We start from the raw sequence: 23262 nt of genomic DNA on the forward strand, positions 1-23262 counted from the left end.
CTTGAGACCATTACTCCTTGTTCTGTCATCTGCTACCACTGAGAACAGTCTAGAGCCATCCTCTTTGGAACCCCCTTTCAGGTAGCTGAAAGCAGCTATCAAATCCCCCCTCATTCTTCTCTTCCGTAGACTAAACATCCCCAGTTCCCTCAGCCTCTCCTCATAAGTCATGTGTTCCAGTCCCCTAATCATTTTTGTTACCCTCTGCTGGACTCTTTCCAATTTTTCCACATCCTTCTTGTAGTGTGGGGCCCAAAACTGGACACAGTACTCCAGATGAGGCCTCACCAATGTCGAATAGAGGGGAACGATCACGTCCCTCCATCTGCTGGCAATGCCACTTATACATCCCAAAATGCCATTGGCCTTCTTGGCAACAAGGGCACACTGTTGACTCATATCCAGCTTCTCGTCCACTGTAACCCCTAGGTCCTTTTCTGCAGAACTGCTGCCTAGCCATTCAGTCCCTAGTCTGTAGCGGTGCATTGGATTCTTCCGTCCTAAGTGCAGGGACTCTGCACTTGTCCTCGTTGAACCTCATCAGATTTCTTTTGGCCCAATCCTCCAATTTGTCTAGGTCCCTCTGTATCCTATCCCTACCCTCCAGCGTATCTACCACTCCTCCCAATTTAGTGTCATCTGCAAACTTGCTGAGGGTGCAATCCACACCATCCTCCAGATCATTTATGAAGATATTGAACAAAACCGGCCCCAGGACCGACCCCTGGGGCACTCCACTTGATACCAGCTGCCGACTAGACATGGAGCCATTGATCACTACCTGTTGAGCCCGACAATCTAGCCAGCTTTCTATCCACCTTATAGTCCATTCATCCAGCCCATACTTCTTTAACTTGCTGGCAAGAATACTGTGGGAGACCATGTCAAAAGCTTTGCTAAAGTCAAGGAACAACACGTCCACTGCTTTCCCTTCATCCACAGAGCCAGTTATCTCATCATAGAAGGCAATTAGATTAGTCAGGCATGACTTGCCCTTGGTGAATCCATGCTGACTGTTCCTGATCACTTTCCTCTCCTCTAAGTGCTTCAGAATTGATTCCTTGAGGACCTGCTCCATGATTTTTCCAGAGACTGAGGTGAGGCTGACTGGCCTGTAGTTCCCAGGATCCTCCTTCTTCCCTTTATAAAAAAATGTCATAAAAAACTGATCACTCATCTCCTAGCTGCTGCTAGAATTACTGTAGCAAGGTGAAGGAGTACTTGTGGCACCTTAGAGACTAACCAATTTATTTGAGCAAGGTGGTGGAAGAGGAGTAACTCACCTAAAACTTTTAACTGGCATCAAAAAGTGTGGGAAATTCTGGAACTAGAAAAACTAACTTATCGAGTCAGAGATCTACTGGAGACAAGCAAAAAATGTAACTACTGAGAAGGCTGGTGGAACTTTCTGAAATTTGCTGGAAGAGGGTCATCGCCCGCCATCAAACCTGATAGCTTGAGAACTTTTTCTTAGTCCTAAGGAAGCAAGAAACCCCTTCAACAATAGTCAAAATTAAACTCAAAATCAGTATCTTAAAGTAAGGAAAATAGATAGGAGAAAAGAGGTTTGATAGGACAACTACGTAACAGATTGTGTATTTAAATATAAGAAAAAGAAAAGTTTGGACCTAAACACGAGATAATGAAAGACTTTAACTAACACTACCACCTGACAAGACAGAAAAGGAAGACACAGAGTAGAAAAACATCAACCTCAGTAGCACTAAGTTGAAGAAAGCGACTGGTAGCAGGTCTCGTCAATACAACTTTAGGTACTTCCATAGGCCAATTTATAATTGTGTTTGTGCGTATATAGAAAGTGTATTTCTATTAATGTTGTAGAATAAGGTTTATAAGATTGCTGTTATAAAAGAATGGATCTGTTAATAAATTAAAATAAAATAAAATATAAAGGAATCATCTTTAGCATGTGGAGGACAGTGTTGAGAGTCCTCTAATGCGTCCCCATCCTTATATTTCAGTCATAATGTTGCTAAAATTAAGGCTCTGATAAAAAATGCTTGATTTTGGTTGTTCCTAAGATATTAATTACAGTGTGTGTGAATTTCACATTTGTGCAATGGTGGCCACATTAGGAGTCCTATTTAAGTCCCATTTAGATCCTATTTTGAGGTCTTGGAACTTAGGTGCATAAGCATTGTTCCTGGTCCCTTTGCATGGTGGTGTATTTCACACATTCTCAAGCAATAGAGCACTTGAATTTAAAGTAAACAATAAAGCAGGGAATTTGCAAAGTCTAATGTGGATAAAAATATTTGAGGCCAAATTCTTGGCTGGTGTAACTCCATTGCATTTAGCCCTTGATATATCTAACATATATCAAGTGTGTGTGTGTGTATATAGTATTCATTGAAATATGTAAATGTAAGTGTGTGTATTCTTTTTTTTTAATGAAAATACTTTTCTTTTTTTAATTTAAACCATCCCCTTCAGTGTTGGAAACTGAAACACAGGCATATGTGTGCAGAACAGCTGAAAAATGAGGGTTCTGTCTAGTTTCACTGGGTAAACTGGTGACATGCAAAAAAAAACTAAACCAAACCAAACCCACCAAAAGGAAAACTGACCATAAATGATGTAGAAATGATTTTTTTTCACTTTTAATAATGTATTATAATAGTATTAGTAACAAAAAATAAGTATTCTTTAAAACCCTTCCTTTGAATCCTTCTAGCTCCCCTCCCCACCTGTTTTCGCTACAAGTTTAATCATCTTGTCTTCATCTTCGGCTTCTAGGTTCTGCATAGCTCCACTCCTCTCTGACCTGATTTTTTATCACATCATACCTTGCCCTCTCCTCTCCCCTAATTAGGGTGACCAGACAGATAGTTTGAAAAATCGGGATGGGGGTGGGGGGTAATAGGAGCCTATATAAGAAAAAGACCCAAAAATCGGAACTGTCCCTATAAAATCAGGACATCTTGTCACCTTACCCCTAATGATGCCAGCCTCTGTGCACTATCCATCCACCCACACCTACATACAGCTGGCTCCATGTCTTCTTCTACCCCACCCCTCCCAGCTATAGTGCACCAAGCCATTATCTCAGGGGTTCTCAAATGGGGGGTTGGGACCCCTCAGGGGGGTCACGAGGTTATTACATGGGGAGTCACGAGCTGTCAGCCTCCACCCCAAACCCTGCTTTGCCTCCATCATTTATCATGGTGTTAAATGTATTAAAAAGTGTTTTAAATGTATAAAGGGGGTCGCACTCAGAGGTTTGCTATGTGAAAGGGGTCACCAGTACAAAAGTTTGAGAATCACTGCATTTATCCTCTGTCCATTCATATTCTACCTAAAAGCTCCTTCTGAGATGCTCCCAAGAAATGAGTCAGCAAGAGCAATTTCCCACTGTGTTCTCTCTGTTCTGTGTTGTCTTATTTAAGCTATAACCTCTTCAAAGTAGGGACTGTCTGTATTGTGTGCCTGACACAAGGCTGAGCAGATTGTTGGCAGGCACTTAAAACCAATTGAGTGGAAGGATGGTCTAGTAGTTAAGGATGGGACTCAGGAGATCTGGCTTTAAATCCTACCTCTGCTACAGACTTTCTGTTCCACCTTGAGCAAGTGGCTTAATCTCTCTGTGCCTTGGTTTCCCCATCTGTCAAATGGGGATAATCAAGCTTCCTTTCTCAGATCCTTTTTCCTGCCTTGTCTATTTAGGAGATAAGCTCATTGGGGGCAGTGACTGTCCCTCGGTATGTGTTTCCACAGTACAGAACAACACAGATGGGCTTTGATGTTGGTGATATTTAATGCAAATCATTGAGAGTATTTGTTGCTGTGATCACTTTAATCATTTTAATCACTTTAAATTTTGACATGGTCCTTTTCCTGGTGTTCAAACAGCTCTGCTAAAAATGGATCAACCTTTTGTTTAAAAGAAGGTTTCAGAGTAACAGCCGCGTTAGTCTGTAGTCACAAAAAGAAAAGGAGTACTTGTGGCACCTTAGAGACTAACCAATTTATTTGAGCATAAGCTTTCGCGAGCTACAGCTCACTTCATCAGATGCATACTGTGGAAAGTGTAGAAGATCTTTTAATACACACAAAGCATGAAAAAATACCTCCCTCCACCCCACTCTCCTGATGGTAATAGCTTATCTAAAGTGATCACTCTCCTTACAATGTGTATGATAATCAAGTTGGGCCATTTCCAGCACAAATCCAGGTCCCCTCCCCGACCCCCCCCCCCTCCCGCCCCGGTTCAGTAGGTTTGTCCTGCATCCTTTCCGAACAGCAGTATCCCAGGGCCGGTCAGAAGCCAAGGACAGACAAGGCAAGACTTAAAGAAAGGGAAATGGATTCAGATCCATTCATAAGACTGGCATGCGTCTTGAACATTTCCAGCTTTGCAGACTACAATCTGCACTCAAACCAGCCTCCTACCCGCCCCTACCAACCCACACCTGGCCCTGTTAGAGAAAAATTCTCTGTGTGGTTTCTTCCAGGTTTTGCAGTCCTCAAAATATCCCCAAGGTATTTCTACCTCTCATTCACATGATCTTCACTGTCATGGCTCAGAGATCGAGTAAGCAGGGAAGCAGCCAAACATTCCTGCCTGCGCTCGGTTGGCTGTGATACAGACCAGGAGGGGGCAGGCAGCAGAGGGAGAGGAGGCGGAGGGGAAGGCAGAGGCAGAGGGAGGATAGGGTGCCAGATGCTTCCATTGACGACAAAACCCTCCGGCCAGCCCCTTTGCTTCTGCTTTGGCCAATGACGTGAGCGGCTTTGGTCGAGCCTCTTTCAAGCCTTCCTCTGCCTTCACTGTGATAACTTCCCTGGCAGTCATGTGACGGGGATATAGTACTACACTAGCGGAGCTAAAGGACACATCAGCGGCCCGGCCAGCGCCGCTGCAAATCGGGACCCTGCCTCTAGGCAGTTTTCAGGGACAACATTTAACAAGCGGCCAGGCCCCCTCCCTAGGAGCGCTGTGGGGTTTGGTGCTTGCTGGGGGTGTCGCGCTGGTTCTGAATGCCACGAGGAGCTGCTGCCCGCTGGGATCTTGCTTGTCTTTGATTTGGGGTGTTGTTGTTTTTTTGGGGTTTTTTTTTTTTTTTGGTGTGTGTGTCTGTCCAGAAAAGTTCAGGTAAGGAGTAAAGACACGTTTCTCACCCGCAGGGCGGGGGGCTCTGTGTCCCGTAGCGTAGAGCACCCTGCCTGCAGGGGGCTGGCCGGGTTAGCGCTGCCCGCTGGGGCCAAGGGAAGGAAATCTCCGGGATTGCTGGGGGGGGGGGGATCCCCGGGAGGGGGGATGGGAACATGCTGGAGAGAAGCTCTGGGATCAGCGTTGGGGAGGGGGAAGGAGGAGATCCGGATTTGTTGAAGTGCCGTGCAAAGGGGGGTATGTGTGTGTGTGTGTGGGGGGGGTCCTTCGTGCCATCCAGTCCCAATGGACTCTGGAAGATAAGACCCCACAAGCTGGCTGTATTTACAGGGGCTCCTCTTTCTGCAGGGGGCGGGGGAGCTGGTCGGGCAGGAGCCGGGGCGATGTTTATAACCATATGTTGGCCGGACTGGCAGCGAAGGGACAGTTTCCTCTGCCCAGCGCTGAGACCCGCTTCATTTGCAAGAAGGGGCCAGGAATCACCCCGCTCTCCAAGCCAGGAGCCTGCCCGCTCTCTGCCGATGCAATGCGCCCCGGGATTAGAGACTTTACCCCCCCCCCCAGTACCCCTCCCCCCGGACGCGGGGGAGGATTAGCTCTTTGCAGAAGGATAACGAGTAGATGGTTAACCCCCCCCCCTCCACACACACACACACACACACACTCTTTTCTTTGCACGGGGGTGGCCGCACCCGGCGTTGCGATGCATGGATGTGCATTGCAGAGGTCGGTTGTTTTGTGGCTCCGGACAGGAGCAAAAGGGAGACATCCCTCCTCCCCCCACCGCCCCGCAGGAGAGCATCGGGCTGCAAAGCTCAAGCCCATCTCCCCCGGGCGCGCCGGGAGACGCGTGCCCCTCTGCGTGCAGGCCGGCCGCGGCTGCTCGGGAAGGCGGGGAGCCGGAGCCGGAGCAGGGGGAGGCTGTGTGTGCTCTGCTCGCAGGCTGTTATGGCAGTGTTGACAGGCGAAGCGGCGAGGCAGGGTTACTCTCGGTCAAGCTGAGCTCTGAGGCCGGGGGGGAGCAGCATCAATGCACTGGGTTCCTTCGCTCCATGTCCAGCCCCGCCAGGTGGGCTAAACACAGCCGGGCTCTTCAGCCATGAGTGCAGAGGAAACCCCAACTCCTGGGCTGACTCACAGCCTGGCAAGGCCCGAGGGGCTCTGAAATGCAGCATCCCCTGTCCCGTCTTTCTGCCCTGTGCAGCGCATCAGTTGCCGGGGCTCCATTCACTAATGAGAAATTAGCATAGAAATGCCTGGAACGAATGTGTGATCAGCATGTGCTTGCGACCGAGGCAGCGGATTATTGTTTCACCATCGCTGCTGCCAGGGTTGCTGTAGATTAAAGTGTTCCCTCTGTAAGAGGGCAGGGGAAAGTGGAAGAGCTTTTCAAAAGTCTGCTTTCTCTAAAAGTGTTCTGGGGCGTTTGCAAGCTGTGGAATGAGGAAACCAGATGAGCTGGAAAGCATTTTTCTGAACTTCCTAATAATGCTCAGGCTGTCCCCTAATACCACCCCTTTAAAAGTAGCTCTCACCAGATCATGCTGTATCAAATGCGTCCTCTCTTTAATGCACCTTGCAAAGGTAATCGTTGGCATGACTACTTTGTATTGTAAAATGTACTGTAAAGAGGCTCCTTATCAGGAAAATTACTTTGGAGAACTAATTTCAGTCATGCAGCTCCCAGGCTGCTAATAGAAAATGGATTTTTCTATTTTGAAAATGCCTTTATATGTTAACTGGCTCCTGATTTGTTTGAAATTCAAGGCCCACAGTGTTTCAAAGTCACTTTATAGTCAGCTTTATGGACCAGCTGGAGCAGGATCAGGCCCTTCCATGCATTTTTAATCCTCAGAGAAAACCGATTTTCCTGGAAAATGGTTGTCAGCATATCCACAGCTGCTGAGCAAGCACCAATTGCCAAAATATGCTATTGGTGTTATCAGTTATGTGATATGGTATTTCCTACGATGTTGTAAACATCACCAGGAATAACAGGCTGCTAAATTTCTGCCTATCTTTCAGCAAGCCACTGAGGCCTTGACTTTTGTAATTTTTAATCTGAAACATTGCTGTACAGGGGCATATGTGTTCTATCCTTTTGTTAGTCAGTCACTAAACAGACAACTGTTAAACAGAACAATGTGACTCTGGCATAACATGCAAGAAAACAAAGCTGAGAACTCTTTTGCAACTTGGAGACCATAGTGCTGCTGTCCGCTGTTAATCAGCTGCTACATTTCACCCCAGAGGTGGCTGCATTTCAGTGGCATAAGAAGTGAAGCCTCTTTTATAAATCATTTTGGAATGCTTATGGATGCAAATGCTGTGTATAAATGTTAGATTTATGATATAATCATTATTTTGTATTAACCTAACTGGTTCTTGTTTCTTTGCAAATGTCTGGTTTGGGCCATATCTTTAGCCGCAGTACTGAGGGTCTTTTGCTCTTTAGATTGGCCAGTAGTGTGGCCATTTTGTCATTTATTTCAGTGGGAGCAAGAATGGCTTCCAGATTGAAATGGACATTTAAGAAATCTTTACAAAAAAAATGTTTTTTCTGCTAAGTTTGCTGCCACTCAGATACTTTCTCTCTCTCTCTCTCTCTCTCTCTCACACACACACACACACACACACACACACCAATCTCTCTTCAGCAAAAATGTCTTGTGTGCAAAATCTTTGTGGTCACAGCAATAGCAGTGAGAGGTTAGAGCTGGAGCAAAATGGGAATAGGCAGGATTTGAAGCCATCTGCCATATGGGAATGTGCCCTCCCCTCTGCCCCACATTAAACTGTGGTTATCTCTGCTTTTGAGGCAAGCAAGATATTAATCAGCGAACCCTTTTTAGAAGCAATAAAAGATTCACAGAGCCAGATTCTGATCTCTGTTCACTGGTCTACATCTGGAGTAACTCAGCTCCACTGACTTCTGTTGGAGTAATTGAATTTGCACTGAGATCAAAATCTGACTTGTAGTCCCCTAGGCATATTTCAGGTATGCTGGCAATCACTTTTACTATTAGAAATGATTATATGCTAAGGTCACAGAACATGGACACTAACCTTTGTTTGAACTTCCTCACTTTGAGCACAGGTGAGTATTTCATTATCAGTTTGCAAGAATAGATGACTGACAGTGGATGCAAACCAGGAAAATGTACAATTTGGCTTTTAATTCCCTTTTCTTTGGAACCACCACCACCCTCCTCCACACATAAACATAAATAAGGAAGCTGTAGCTTTAAGAAGTGTGTTTTTACTTTTACTTCCTGTGGAACATTAATAGACTGATGCTGATGGAGCATGTGAAGGTTGCTGTGCAGTGCATCAGCTATAGATTGAGTGCACAGATTTATTTTTATTTCCTCCTAGAAGACAGAGACAGAGGCAAATTGCAGATCAGGCAGCATAGGTGCCTTGGAGTAATAATAAACAGCTCCCACCCTTCCCAAAACTGGACACTATTGACTATTCATGGCAAAGTGTCCACAGCACAGCAGCAGAGCCTGTGGAAAATGACAGTGTGCAACAAGCTTGACTGGCATTTCCTTCATGCTCGGTCACATGCCTTCTGATTGCCTGTCCCTCTCTCTCAAACACACCCTTATTGACCGATCAAATTATATCTATCGCTGCAATCCACATACCTTCCACAGGGAGGCGTGTTTTATTATGTACATAGGCAGCTCAGTTTTCAGTCAGTCACCTTGAGCAGAGGGGAGGGCCCACGGCCAGTGTTCAGCAAAGTCTGCACATCTGCATTTTAGCTCCTTAAGAGTTATATCGTGCAGCCGTCAAGCAGTGTTTTCTCAGACAAAACTCCCAGTAAGACTGCTGTGCCTGAATTGAGGGCTGCAGGAATTGCATTGGCTTCAGAGGGAGTTTTGCCTGAGGGTTGCAAAATAAGCGTCGGAGCCTGTCGTTCTTTATTCAAGGGAGTAGTCCCACTGACTTCAACCAGAACACTCAAGTGAGTAAGAGGTTGAAGGATCAGGCCCATTGGCCCTACTAAATTGCGTGTGTTCAGAATATAACAAAATGCAGTCACTTGCTGTAGTCACAATGAGTTGAAATCCTACGCAAGAGCTTTGTTCCAAGTTCCCAGTTTAGAAGTTGGCACCATGTTTAGATCATCTCAAGGCTGTGTATTCAAGTGACAAGCAGCGTGGAATAATGAGGTGACACTCGCACAATCAGCTGGCCTGCCAGCACATGGTAATTAGCCCAGCATGGTGCCAGTCCTATTAAGGGTGATGCAGGTGATGATGACGTTAATAAACTGATTCATTACATCTGGAAAGGAAAATCTTACTAGTAAATGCTGAAGCACAATAAATATTTTTGGCTCCTAGCAGATTGGTCCTTGTATTATGCAGATTAGCCTATATTTGAATAACTGAGACAGTGAAAAATAAAGTCAATGGAAAGCTATAAGATAAGGAAAGGATAGTGTTCTTTCATGGACACAAGTTATAAACTTTATTTTTATTTGCTTTTTGGGTGGTAAAAATTTCAACACTTCCCCCCCCCCCCCATTCCCTTCTTTGGCTCTCTGTTTCCTTGTCAGACAAAAGATTATAAATGTATTTCCTCTTGCCAGTAATAGTCTGAGAAGGCACTGTAAATCTACAGAACACTTAGTTGTGAAATGATTTCTGAAAGAATTCTTTTGCAAACATGTGGTGCAATCTTGGAAAATGCCTAGGCACTCAGAATCCTTTGGGGGTGATACAGCAATATGAAAGCATGTAGCAACATGTGTTCCCAGTGAAACTGCATGCAGTTGACTCTCATTTAAGCTGGAGAGATTTGTAGGTCTAGTGCATGGAGATGAATGATTAAACCTGACTTCTGACTGTCAATATTTTTGTTCCCTATATTCAGGCTTTCGCTTGAGCTTTCACTGTGTGGTATATGCTGGTGGGATATCCGTAACAGATTATCCAGGAATGGTGGATCACTTGCTTCCGGCTGATGAATATTTTTCATCCACAAGGTCCCCTGTTGGATACTTTGGGGACATGATGGCCGGTGGGAGGTCATACCAGATGCTGCCCTCACCGGTGTCAGAAGATGACAGCGATTCTTCAAGCTTTTGCTCTTGTTCCAGCCCCGATTCCCAGGTTCTCAGCTCTAGCTATGGAAGCACATCTAGCGCTGAAAGTCAAGATAGCATTTTAGACTATTTACTGTCCCAGGCTTCCTTGGGGAACACCCCTGCCTCTTGGTGGGACAAAAGGAGACTTCAACCAGTAGTGAAAGAGGAGTATTTCAGATTGCCTGAGTTCACAGTGGATATGGAAGATTCTGGACCATTTCAGCCCACACTTGAGGAGATTGAGGAGTTTCTGGAAGAAAACATGGAGTTGGATCTCAAGGAAGGGCCTAAAAGTGAGACCAAGGACTTGAGAGCTTGCAGCCAAGTTTCTGTTGCTTCAGTCCAGCAAAAAGACCATCTGGCACCTAGCGTTAATTTAAAAGAAAGTAAAAGCGAACAATCAAGTAGCTCAACAGAAGGTAGCGATGTTTCAAATGGAGCACTGTCCCTGGAGGGAGGGATACCTGTCATGCTCCAAATTCAGCCTGTACAGATCAAACAAGAGTCAAATACAAGCCCTAGTTCACAAGGACCAGCACAAGAGAATATTAAAATTGCACAGCTCCTAGTCAACATTCAAGGACAGACATTTGCACTTGTGCCGCAGATTGTTCAGTCATCCAATTTGAACTTGTCTTCTAAATTTGTCCGCATAGCTCCAGTCCCTATTGCTGCAAAGCCTATTGGGCCAGGAGGCATGATCCAGGGTCAAACGGGGATCATCGTGGGCCAGAAATTTCAAAAGAACCCTGCGGCAGAACTCATTAAAATGCACAAATGTTCTTTCCCTGGCTGTACCAAGATGTACACTAAAAGCAGCCATTTGAAAGCACACCTGAGGAGACACACAGGAGAAAAACCTTTTGCATGCACGTGGCCCGGTTGTGGATGGAGGTCAGTACTGTGATGCAGTAGTACTCCGTATCCAATAAACATATCATTCACTTGACATAATATGCCAGCCAAACAGGTTTGAACCAAGTTCGTTTATAAACAATTTTGCTGTTCTCTGAAACCTGTTTGGTTGGTTTTAAAATTAAAACCACTTTTCTTAATGTTAGGGACTTTGGTGTGTTGAATAGCAGAACATTACTGTTGACGTTCACTGTACAAAAGTCTAAAAAAATACCCCAGTGACTGGTATTTCATTTCATAATGGCCAGATTAGACTTGCTCCTGCAGATATTGCTTTGTATATTCATTGGTCCCATTGCAGCATACTATCTCCAATGTACCATTGATGCAAACTAGGACACACAAAGCAAATTGGGTCATTGGAGCACAGTCACTTCATTACTAGTACTACATGATTATATGCATTTGGAGATTCAACTACATGGAGGTCAAATACAATCAGTGAAGGGCTATGAATGACATATATGCTTAATAAAACCCTAATAAAATTTTAAAACATTATAAGCAATTTTGTAATTTCCAGAATAAAATACTAGCTTGGGAATGCTGTCTCATCATAGGGTATGCTACTCCAATTTAATCTGTGTTTATTTTATGTTCTGGTTTAGAAATGTATATTAGTGCTCATCCAGATGTGCCCCTGAGTGTTGTACATTTCAAAAGTAATCGGTGAAAACAATCAGAAGGGGTGGTTAAAAATTTTCTGTCAAAACTTTTCTTCAATGGAAAATTGAGTTTTTGAATAAGTAAAAATTTACTTTAGCTTTAGCTTTCCTCAAAATTTTTGATTATTTGTTGGAAAACTGGAAACTGACAAATATTTCTTTTGTGATTAAAAAGTTGAAATTTCCCATGGAAACCCCTTCTCCTCCATTTTTCAATCTGCTCTGGAACCCAGCCAGTTTCTTAACCGAGCAATGAAACTTCATACACTTTGATGAAAACCAAACATCATCTCAAATACCACCTGTTAAATTATACCAAAATGATTCGAAAGACTTGGCAAAAGGAAAAACATCCTGTAGTGCTTTGGTGAGCAATGTGTGGTTAGGAAATGGGTCACACTCATTGTGAACTGAAGAGATAAGAGGAGAGACATGAATAAAATTGCAGGTGTGTGAGATATAGGACCACTAGGGATGGATGAATTTGTTTGAAAGGAAAAAGTCGGAACTAGTCTGAATCTTGTCCCTTTCCTCTAACTGATACACTGAGCTTTCCCCATTGCCACTAGGGCTGAGTGGATCATCTGTAGCTAATACTTCCTGTGATCAGTTTCCTCCCTTTTCTCATTCATGGAGGCTCCATGAGCAGATTGCAATTTTCCTTCATTGATTTGCTACCAATGAAATTTTTCACAAGCTTTGTTTACTTCCAACCTTGTGATTCAAATGAACTGAAATTCGACTGTGTCTCTCAGTTGTGATTGGTCACATAAATCACATGGCATTTTCCCATGCCCTCATTGGCAGAGCATCGTCCTTTCTATTTGACTTTCAGAGTCAATGCTTGCAAGGAGCATATTTAAGATTTTTTTTCTGCTAGTATCTGTGCAAACGTAACGCTTGCTTTCCATGAGCCATGATGCTGGTGAAACTTGATTGTCCAAATTTTTGTGGAAGGGGAACAAAACAAAGGGTTGAAATTTGGCCAAAGTTTAATTCCTTTAAAAAGCTGAATGAATGTTTGTGGGAAATTGATTTGCAATATTCAGCTAACCACTAGTGACAATGGTCCTGACCCAGGCATATTTGAGGTCAGAAGATGACTTGCCGGGGCTCTGATTGTGTCTCTATCTGATTCCGCATTGATTTCAGCAGTGCAAGATCAGACCTCAGGAGTCTGTGAATTGTTCTTTTGTGGATGATCTTCTGTGGATGTATCTTATGAGAACACTGGTATTGTCCAGAATGTCAGTCAAAGGTGAATGATTAGGAATGCATAAGCAGCAATATAGACTAATGTTCCCTGGGGTGCCTCCCATGAAGTGACACCAAGGATGAGTGTAGCCTCTGTATGTCCACAACCTCACAAGGGTTGAAGTCTAGTGTGAACGGTGCGTAGCAAAAATGCCAAGAGGCATGTAAAGAGAAGTACCGATCCAGATGGTGAGTACATCTAGAACCTGTAATTTAAAGAGCCAAATGCTTGGACAGCCATAGTTCTTTATGGGCAGAAGTCCAGTAGAGCCTAGGGATTAAATAACTTCCATACAAAAAAGGCTTGTTTCTGGCTGTTGGATGTTTTTCCAAACCCCTCATTGTGGTTGCATCTTTGCACTTAGGATAACTGAGAGCATAAGCCAGAACCCCGGATTTAAATGCCCCATAACTTTGGATGAGTTCTGATCCCAGTTTGAAATTTTTCAGCTGGGGCCCATCACTAACATAGACCAAGGAGGGGGCAGACTTTCAAAGGGGCTGTTTCCCTCTATCACAAATCTCTTAGAACAAGCTTGAGATTCCAGCACTCCCATGTGTTCTTCTCAGACATCAAAGTCAGATCTGCAGTGACATACCATAGCCAGAGCAGTGAGCACAGAATTACACAGTCTCCTTTCATCAGTAAAGCATGTTTACCTTTTCCAGAAGTTCAGGGAGAGCTGTGAGCTCACATGACTAAGTCAAGTACATCTGGAGTCTGTTCTCAGTTTTATATCATCCCAAATGAATTTATGCACTGAAATTCTGCTGCTGGTTTCTTCCACGTTCTTTTCCTTTCTTCTCTGCGTGTGTATGGTGTATTTCTTTTTCAGCAAAATGAACTTAAAATCTGAGTTCATGGAAAATAGCAATTTAGAAAAATGCTGCTTGGTATCATTTGAGTCATAGTGTTTAGCTACAAGGGGGGTGTCTGTGTAAAAGCTTTTCCTTCTTCCTGTATGGACAGAACAGCTAAACTAAAACAAACTCCCAACCAACCGTATGTCATCTTTAAGTGTAGCAAAGCAAAGTGATGGGAAAGGTTAAACTTTTGCAAGCCTCATACAGCATGGGATTCCCAAGTTCCTTTCTGAATGCTGACCACTACCAACTTTTGCCCCTCCATCACAGAACGCGAGAGCTGCTCTTTTCAGTCTTAAGCAATATGCAAACAGCAGAGTACAGAAACTGCCAGTGACCCATTTAGTCCAGTATCCTGTTGTACCAGTCAGAGCATTGATCCGTGTCAGACCAGGCTACACATTACGTTCATCTAGGTCAGTGGCTAATGCCTGCCGCTTCTGAGAAGGGCAAAACCATGAAACTCACACCTGAACTTCAGTATCTTATGTAGGAAATTTGGTGAAGACAGATGCAAGCTACTGCACTTTCGAAGGAACAGTTTAAATGGCTGGTAAACCATGCTGATGAATCTGAGTTAGTTGTAACTTCTCAAGATGATGATCTTGGCAATGATAGAGTATAGGCAAGTTGCTGGAGTTGCCTGCTCAGGGCACCACAATGGCCCAAAAATGTGAATAAGATTCTTGGGGCTGATTCTCATTTACACTGAGACCCCTCTACACTGCATAAAGATGTGGCTGTGTTAAAGGAAGCTTACTGTGTGAGGCTGTGTATTTCCTGAGCACACAGTGCGTTACAGGACATAAGGAAAGTCCAGATGCCGTAACTCAAGCAGGAGGTGTCGGGGGGAGGGGGAGAGATCCCTGTGGGGATTCCCTCGCCGAGATAGATCCCTCACAACGTCCTGTTAGGTAGGAGGCTTTTCCTTCTAACTTAAAAGGCCACAAGGCTCGAGCCCAAGCTTCTTGGATCCCCAGGGACACCTGCGAGGCCTGGGGCATCCACACAGAGACCCTGTGCTTCTGCTCTGGCCCTCATACAATGTGTTGTTTCCCCATCCCTCTACCATATTCCAGCCCCTCCTCCCTCAAACTTGCCCAATCTCTACCGTCTGCCCTAGCTGGCATCTCCAGAATGGCATAGAGGCTTCTGCAGGGTCTTGAGGATGGGGAAAGGTGCTGTGGAAATGGTTGAGCCTTTCTTCTGCACGGGAAGGGGGAGATGTGCCTGAGGAGCCCCTGTGTTTGGATCTTGGGGTCACTATATGATGCCATTATTGTTCTTTATTGTAGCTCTCGGGATTGTGGCCACATTGTGGGCACTGCCCCTCCCTGTGTCATAGGAGTGGTACAGAAAGGGCTAGTTGGATGCTCCCTTTCCTACAATACAAGACGAAGAAGAGCGAGGGCACACAGTGACATTTAAAAGGCAACAGAAAGGAGCTACTTTATTATGAAACTTCTAGTTAACTGATGGAACTGGAATGTGCAGGAGGTCAGACTAAATGATCATGATGGTCCCTTCTGACCTTAAAGTCTATGAGTCTATAACTCAGCGCGACTGGATATTTTTAGTCCTCGTATGATTGTTATTTGTTGGAGCAATATTCTGCTTTGTACCCGCCTCTGTTATTTACATTCTTGCACCCCCCACCGCTCCTGCTCCAATGCCCAGAAAGGTTTCAGAGTAACAGCCGTGTTAGTCTGTATTCGCAAAAAGAAAAGGAGTACTTGTGGCACCTTAGAGACTAACCAATTTATTTGAGCATGAGCTTTCGTGAGCATCTGATGAAGTGAGCTGTAGCTCACGAAAGCTCATGCTCAAATAAATTGGTTAGTCTCTAAGGTGCCACAAGTACTCCTTTTCTTTTTGCGAATGCCCAGAAAGTGCACTTCAGCTCTCAGGAGCTGAAATAATTGTGCTCTCTGAATCTCCTTTCTCTTTGGGAGGCTACTTTATTTCTGAATTTAGAGGGAAACTGTGAAGGGCCGACAGGCACCCTCCCAAGTCCCTGGCAGCCTTGCCTTTGAAATAAGTCCCTCAGGTGGAAAATACTTTCACCTGTTCCCGAAGTGAGAATTCTAACAAGATGCAATCACTCCCTTACAAGATAGGTCTCCCTTGAGCAGAAGCTGATAGTCTGTCTAAATAGCGTGATTCAGTTTCCTGACTGAAGCCAGCAGGTATAGTGGAAGGAAGGCAACAAATTCAGTGTCATTCTGCACTTACAGGGCTACATTCATCCTTGGCCCATCTCCATCAATTGCAGTGGAATTACAAGAGGGGTGAATTTGGCTCCTTCTGTTTGTGTGAGATTTCCAAACAGTCTGTCTTTATTTCGGAGGAGCTGTCATTTCGTAGGTGCTGGGATCATAAAATTTGGGCTGCTTATTTGTAAGTGGGGCCTCTTTTTCATTTGCTACCTGTTTGAATTTGGAATTCCATCAATTTTTTTAGACTGTAAGGCGAGACAGGACCTTTATCGTCATTTAGCCTGATCTCTGAATATCGCAGGCAATAGAATTCTAGCAGCTTTCCTGTTCTAACTTTTGGGTTTTTTTTTTTTTGTAAACACAGGGAGAGAGAGGGGGGTTTATTTCTGTGGGGCCCGGTAAGGTGATCTTTCCAGGAATGCTGGGTAACAGCATTGCAACATTCTTACTTCTTCAGCTAAGGGCGTCGTTATGAGGTTAAGTGTATTTTTATCATATTAACTCACAGTAGCGTCCATGGCTCACATAACACACACATCTCTGACATATGACTCCCTCCCCTCTCCCTTGGTGCAATTGCCAGGGACCCATTGCAGTTGTCTTGCTCTGAGCTTGTTTCAGGTCCCTCCATCCCACTTTTCCTTGTGTTTTATAATGATACTGACAACACAGAGACCTGGATGAGGCAGCCCTGCATCTTCCGGCTCCTGCCTCTGCCATGAGGATTGCTCTGTGTTTGTCTCTCAAGGACCTCTCTCCTGAGGTAGATTTCTCTTCCACCTGAGAAAGTGACTACCTTTCCTGGCAAACAAATCAGTTCCTTGTCCAACATGTCTGATCCCATGTCTGTCAACTTGCCACTATGATATGTTGGTGAGGTCCTAGCAGCTCTCAGTCTGCAAAGTTCTGTATAGTGTATGCTGCCCTTCCCTTTCTCTCCTGTTGAGTTGCTCTGAAAAGTTTCTCAGAGTCCTATGATCTCATGGTTCTTAAAGATAATTCCTTTAAGGACACTGCATCAGGGCCAGCCCAATGGAGGAGTTTCACAAACAGTTCTTGGTCATGTCAGTGTTCCAGACTCTGGTCATGGCTGGGTACCCACTGCTGGAAAGGGCTAGCAGTGTTAGAGAGAGAAGTGTTCACAGGTGCAGATGGGCCCAAATTCAGCCCGGAATCACGACACTCAAGAATTTTGGGAAAGTTTGGAGCTGTATCAAAATCTGAACTATCCACTCTCTCTGTAGTGGACAGTGAAATAAAAGCTTAGAATAAAAAAAAAATCCTAAATCCAAACACACCAAACTTTAGCAAAGTTTGGATCCTGACTATCAACTGGTAGCATGGGATCATCTCTAGCTGCAATTAGTTTGTATTTTCTTACATGAAGAATTTAGAGTGTGAGCTGTAAAGTCTCTTTCCACCTGAAATGGTGCTCTTTATTTCCCCTCCAGAAAAATAGTATATTTACACAAGTGGTATTGTGTTGGTTTTGTTCCACAAATGCACATTTTCCCACATGTCCTTTCCCCTCTTTATTCAGCAAACACTCATGACTTCATGTATTTATTGTAAATAAACAGCTGGTATGGTTTCTTGAGAGTTCTTTTTCTATGCCACTCTCTGTTAGTGTTCTGGCAACTCACATTCATCACCCTTTGTTGGACAGCAGCTCTGCGTGCATCCAGAGGGAACTGTCTTAGCATGACATTGTTAACACTTGGGCTCCCAGCACTGGTCTAGGCTAGAAATAGCACCAACCCAGCCGCTCGGTCCCAAGGATTAGCTGGTTTATCTGAGTTTAAAATGGGCCTCCGAGATTCACGATGGCTATTTGGCGACTATTCCTTGGCTGTTGTGGGTGGGAGGTGTCTAAAAATAAAACGATATTGGGGAATCTAATTTTGGTAACCTAGGGCCAAATCCTTATCTCCATTTGTACCAGTGCAGATCCAGAGTAGCTGCAATGTAGTCAATAGAGTCATCCTGGGATTTACTCCAGTATAACCGTGAGCCGGAATTGACATTAATAGCCCTTTATTTAATCCTTTGGGAGAAAAGTTTCTTCTTTTCTTAGGTCAATTCAATAAGCCGAGTGGCTTCAGAGTAAGCATGGCTGACTCTGCCTGGGTAGTCCCTCACATAGTATCTGGCCACGGTCTCACAATCTCGTTGTGATTGAGGATATTGCCGTTCCTCCATCATTCTGAGCATGCCAAGGTGAGACTGGCAGAAGCCTTAGCTTTGGAGCATCGGTGGTGGTCTCTGCACAGGAGAGGCCCAGAACTGGAGTTTAAGGAAGATGCTGTGGGTTAGAATTGATGTGCATTGGCAGAGCTTTGTGGGGTTTGGGATTGGAATAGCACGGGGTGCTTGCTGCAGGTCAGGAGTGATGATGCATTAGCCAGGTTGTGTGTATGTGTAGTCAGGGGTTAGGGTAAAGCTTATACACCGGTAACTCCTTTAGGGCCTGTCTCCTGTCATTGCTATCCGTTCTAATTTGCATGAGCCCCAAAGAATGATGCAATGAAGTGTAGTGTGTTACTGCTGTCCTCTGCTGGATAGAATGAGAACTGCTCGACTGTATGTCATGGGCCTTATACTGCTGACATATTCTCTTTTAGCTTAAGTGTTTGGGCTTCTGCAGCAGGAGGACTTGAGTTCTATCCCTGATGCTGCCATGAAGTTCCATGCATGCAGCATGGGCCATGGAAAAGTAGCAATGGCATAAAAGAATTAGCAGCAAAAATCTGAAGAGGGTTTTCTTTTCTAAACCTCTGCTTGCAGGTTCTCCAGATCAGATGAGCTCTCCCGGCACAGACGCTCCCACTCTGGAGTGAAACCTTACCAGTGTCCTGTCTGCGAGAAGAAATTTGCTCGAAGTGACCACTTATCCAAACACGTGAAGGTGCACCGGTTCCCTAGAAGCAACCGCTCTGTGCGCTCCGTGAACTGATTGGTCCCACCTACCCCTTGCCACCTGTCCGTCCTGGAACAGCCGACAACAGCACTTTGCTCACTATATTTCTTGTGATAATTTATTTGTCTCCATAGAACGGTCAGCGCTGTTACTTCACACTACCACCTCTGAATGTTTTGTGTCCTGCCAACATGATTTGAGAACGAAGTTCTTTTGGGGGAGGGTGGGGTGGGTTTTTTATTAATATTATTATTTTATTTTATTTTCCTTTCCTTCTATCTTTCCCTTTGCTGCTGCTTCTTTTTGGAAATTACAGTGTTTTATTTTTAGCTGTTTTCTGCTGCACAAGGCAAATTTATGGGCTACTTGCTGCTAGTTAATTATAGTCCTGGCATTCCTGAGGGCTTTGCTCATGTACAGAGCCATTCATTGTGAGTTTTTATTAAGCTGGTCTATTTGTCCAGTTTGGAAACAGTAAATTCCTTTTGAAATGAAAACAGCTCCTTTGTTTTTGAGTCGCCTGAGCCAAGGATTTGGGGGGGTAGGCAAAAGGAGGAGGAGGAGGAACAGTTGAGAGATGGGGAGTAGTGGGATTGGAATTTGGGCCTCTGATTTCTCCAACACACCATCCTTCAGTGGTCCTTGCCATTCATAACTTGGTCAGCAAATCTCGTGCACCCGGAAACTGGATCTGACAATGTCCTTAAAACAAAAAACCCAAACGCTCGGCCCAGATTCAATGGGCTGGAATGAAGGCCTTTCATTATGGATCCGTGTAAACTGCCTGCATGCCTTCCATCTTACGTGGTCAATGTGTTGAGCGTGGGGGAGATGCCCACATATTTAAGGAACCAGTGATTACACCTTGGCTCTGGCTGAAACTGTCCTCTTCATTATCAGGAGTGTTGTCTAGTGGTTAGAGCAGGGGAGCCTGGATGTCAGGACTCCTAGTTTCTATCCCTGGCTCTGCTGTTGTCTCACGGTGTGACACTGGGCAAGCACCAATCCTGAAAGGTGCTGGGTGGGCATCTTTAACTCCCCCTGACTTCAGCAGATGCCTGCAGGCTTGGGCCCTGAATCTCTTCATAGCTTGGTTCCCCCATCTGTACAATCAGGATAATAATACTTATATCCCGCCCAGGAGAGATTGTGAGGCGTAATTAATGTTTGTAAAAGCACTTTGAGAGCCTTAGCTGACAGGGATCTTTAAGTGCAAAGCATTATTTTATTATTAACAGCCATGTCAGAGTGCCACACAGCTGGGGTGAGTGAATGGGTGGGAACAGTAGAAACAAGTACATATGGTAGCTACCTAAGTGGCTAAGAAGGGAATTTTAAACAATAATCAGACGTTATCATAACAATATTATGTTTGTGTTTCTTTTTTTGTTTTTATTTTTTAACTCTGCGAATTGTAGGACTCTTTAGAATACAGTAGAATTCAAAAATCAGAGATGTTATATAAAGGATATTGCATTTCCTTTCCACTCACAGATGGCATCTGCCTGTCTTCTTGTCAGCCAAATGGGAAATAAAACACTGCAATTCTCACATTAGTAGGTAGAAGTGGAGAACATACTGTATGTAAGAACAGTAGAGCTAAAACTACCTTATTTTAGGAATGCATTCCTTTTGCCCTCTAGAAATTAATATAAATGAACTATCTTTTGTTGACTGGTTTATCTCACATCCTATGAATGTATGTAAATAAAACTGTACATAGATGCATATCTATATAAAATATCTTTTAATAACATATCAAAATTTGTGTAAATTGGAAACAAAAATATCTATAATGCCAGTGTACATAAGTTACAATTCTGTATATTTTCTTTTGTTCTTCATAAAATATATTTACTTTGACAATAAAATGAAAATGGAAATTTTAAATCCCTTTTGAAATGATTTTTTCCCCCCAATCATGTTTGAGAGAAGAAATTAGTTCTTGAGTTTTGTTTCACCTGGACATAACTTCTTAGGTATGGGGTGAAAGGGTGAGGCTGGAGTTGGTCCACAGTGAACTTCAGAAGCTTTTGTGATCCTGATAGGCCCAAAGTTAACTGTAGTGATGTTTGCTCTGCTTCATGTGACAGGCATAGGACCAATATTCAGCAGGGACCAGAGCTCAGAAATTATTGGGGGTCCTGAGACGTTTCTGTTCCCCCTTCTATTCTATTTAAGTTTTCATGCCATGCCTGTCAGTCACTGTGGTGCCCTCTTTGGTATCTGACTGCCATGGAACATATTTGCAGTGCAAATGTGGTTAACGAATGAAAAGCTAACAGGGCTGAAGGCAGTGGGGGTCTAGTGGTTAGTGTGTAGAATGAGGACTCAGGGCTGCAGGGTTCTAGCCATGGCTCTGTCAGTAGCTCGCTGCATGACCCAGGGCAAAGTACTGAACCACTCTATGCCTCAGTTTCCTCATCTATAAAATGGGCATAATGATACACCACAGAAATATTGCAGGGGTTTAATTATGTTTATAAGATGCTAAGATGAAAGGTGCTAAAGAAGAGAAGGGATTATTATTAGTAATAATAGTCATAGGGCTAGATTGTGAAATTAAGCAGCCAGTAGGAAGATCCTGTATGACATAACACAGATTTAATTGCTAATTCACGTTGGTTTGATTTTCTTGTGAAAGCCTTATATTCAACAGAATGGTACATGAGATCTGAAAGCCCTCCGTGCGTCTGGGGAGGAGGACAAATTCTGTCCTGCTTTCTACTCCTCTTTCACAGAATTGGGGCATAAAATATGCTCCTCTCACGCTCTGCACAGAGGACACCTGTACTGCCTGGAGCCTGTCTGTCTTTTCACCATTTGAGGAGGAACTCAATGATGTATTTCCTGTCAGCATTGTGTCTGCATCTATGCAGGAACTGCTATACTGGGTCAGACCACTGGTTCACATAGTCCAGAAACATAGCCCAGGTAATGTCCAAAACCAGACTAACTAGCACTTAGGGACAGTGTATGTTATTTTCCTGACTCACAGGTTACTCCACCAAAAGATACTGACATATGACTCAAGTCTTTCTATAACTTTGATGGTGGTCTTACAGAATCCTTGCATGACCAACAACAAAGCTCAGGAATGCGTCAAACCAGGTTTCGGTCACCACTGTGTGTTGTTAACTCATAAAATGTGGGAAGATCATAGTCCTAAAAGCACTAGACTGCTGGTTGCATGGTTGAATAGTAAACATTCCCCCCTCCCATCCACTCTCTTTACAGATGTTATATATTAAACCAGTTACTTTACATTAACAAACACAACAATCTCAACCCCATCTTCCTTGTAGCTCTGATATGAATATAACTTTGCAATCTACTCTAAAATGAACTGGAGGCAGAAATTCTTATGCCTCTGCAGTAGAAGGTGTTTAAAGCAGAACTGGAGTTATTAAAAAAAACCTACTATTAGAACAGAGCAAAAGTGAACATTTTTTTAACCCGAGTCTGGGTCCTGTTGCAACCTAGAATATTTTGTTTTCCATGAAATGGCATTTTCACATTTCAAAAAAAAAGTGTATGCATTAAGAAATGTGTATGCCTGATTGTTAGGCAAACTGATATCGTTCCAAAAGAAATTTGAAAACTTTGAAATTTTTGCTCAAAAATAGGGCCATTTACGGGGTGCAAGTCGTGCCATTGTTGAGTGAAAGTTTATAATGTTTCAGGGGATTGTCATGAAAATTGGACAATTTTTGAAAATTCCAAATGAACTTTTTGAATTTTACATAGACTTACTTGCATACATCCACCTATTGTGGACATAGGCCCTGATCCAGTAACGCATTTATGCAATATTTAACTTTGGATTCCTGAGTTGATGATAATAGGACTACCTATAGGCTTGAATTTAAACATATGCTTACGTTCTTACGTCGATTGGGACCATAACTGGAGACACCTTAGCTATGTTCCTTATTCAATAAAGCATGTCTTTTCAGCAAAACACTGAAACACCTTATCTTTATGAACATGCTTAATTCCTATTGACTTCAGCCATCTGTAGTTGCAGTCTAGAAATATAAATAAATGACATATTGACCCTAACATAAATCTATAAGATGATGATCATGATCCCAAGGTTTGTATGTTTCTCTAAAATATTTTAATGGCCATTTTTGGTTGCTGTCATCTTAATTTCTTCAGAGTTCAGTGGAAAAAAATATATTAAATGATAGAAGGTA

The 23262-nt window shown here is 43.7% G+C and overlaps 1 protein-coding gene across 2 annotated transcripts; it reads left to right on the plus strand.

The window, feature by feature from the left end:
• The first annotated feature begins 4801 nt into the window (after positions 1-4801).
• On the plus strand, positions 4802-20922 carry KLF15 (KLF transcription factor 15). Of its 2 annotated transcripts, none has more exons than XM_048858689.2 (3): positions 4802-5113; positions 10019-11126; positions 18931-20922. In XM_048858689.2, exons 2-3 carry the CDS (start codon positions 10084-10086, stop codon positions 19097-19099), a joined length of 1212 nt encoding a protein of 403 aa, XP_048714646.1. In that variant the 5' UTR covers positions 4802-5113; positions 10019-10083; the 3' UTR covers positions 19100-20922. The 2 variants fall into 2 exon arrangements, with proteins under 2 accessions (XP_048714646.1, XP_074986398.1); XM_075130297.1 differs by lacking the exon at positions 4802-5113 and adding an exon at positions 6553-6715.
• The last annotated feature ends 2340 nt before the right edge of the window (positions 20923-23262 follow it).

The sequence above is a fragment of the Caretta caretta genome, chromosome 7, assembly GCF_965140235.1.
Source record: "Caretta caretta isolate rCarCar2 chromosome 7, rCarCar1.hap1, whole genome shotgun sequence".
NCBI lineage: Eukaryota > Metazoa > Chordata > Testudines > Cheloniidae > Caretta > Caretta caretta.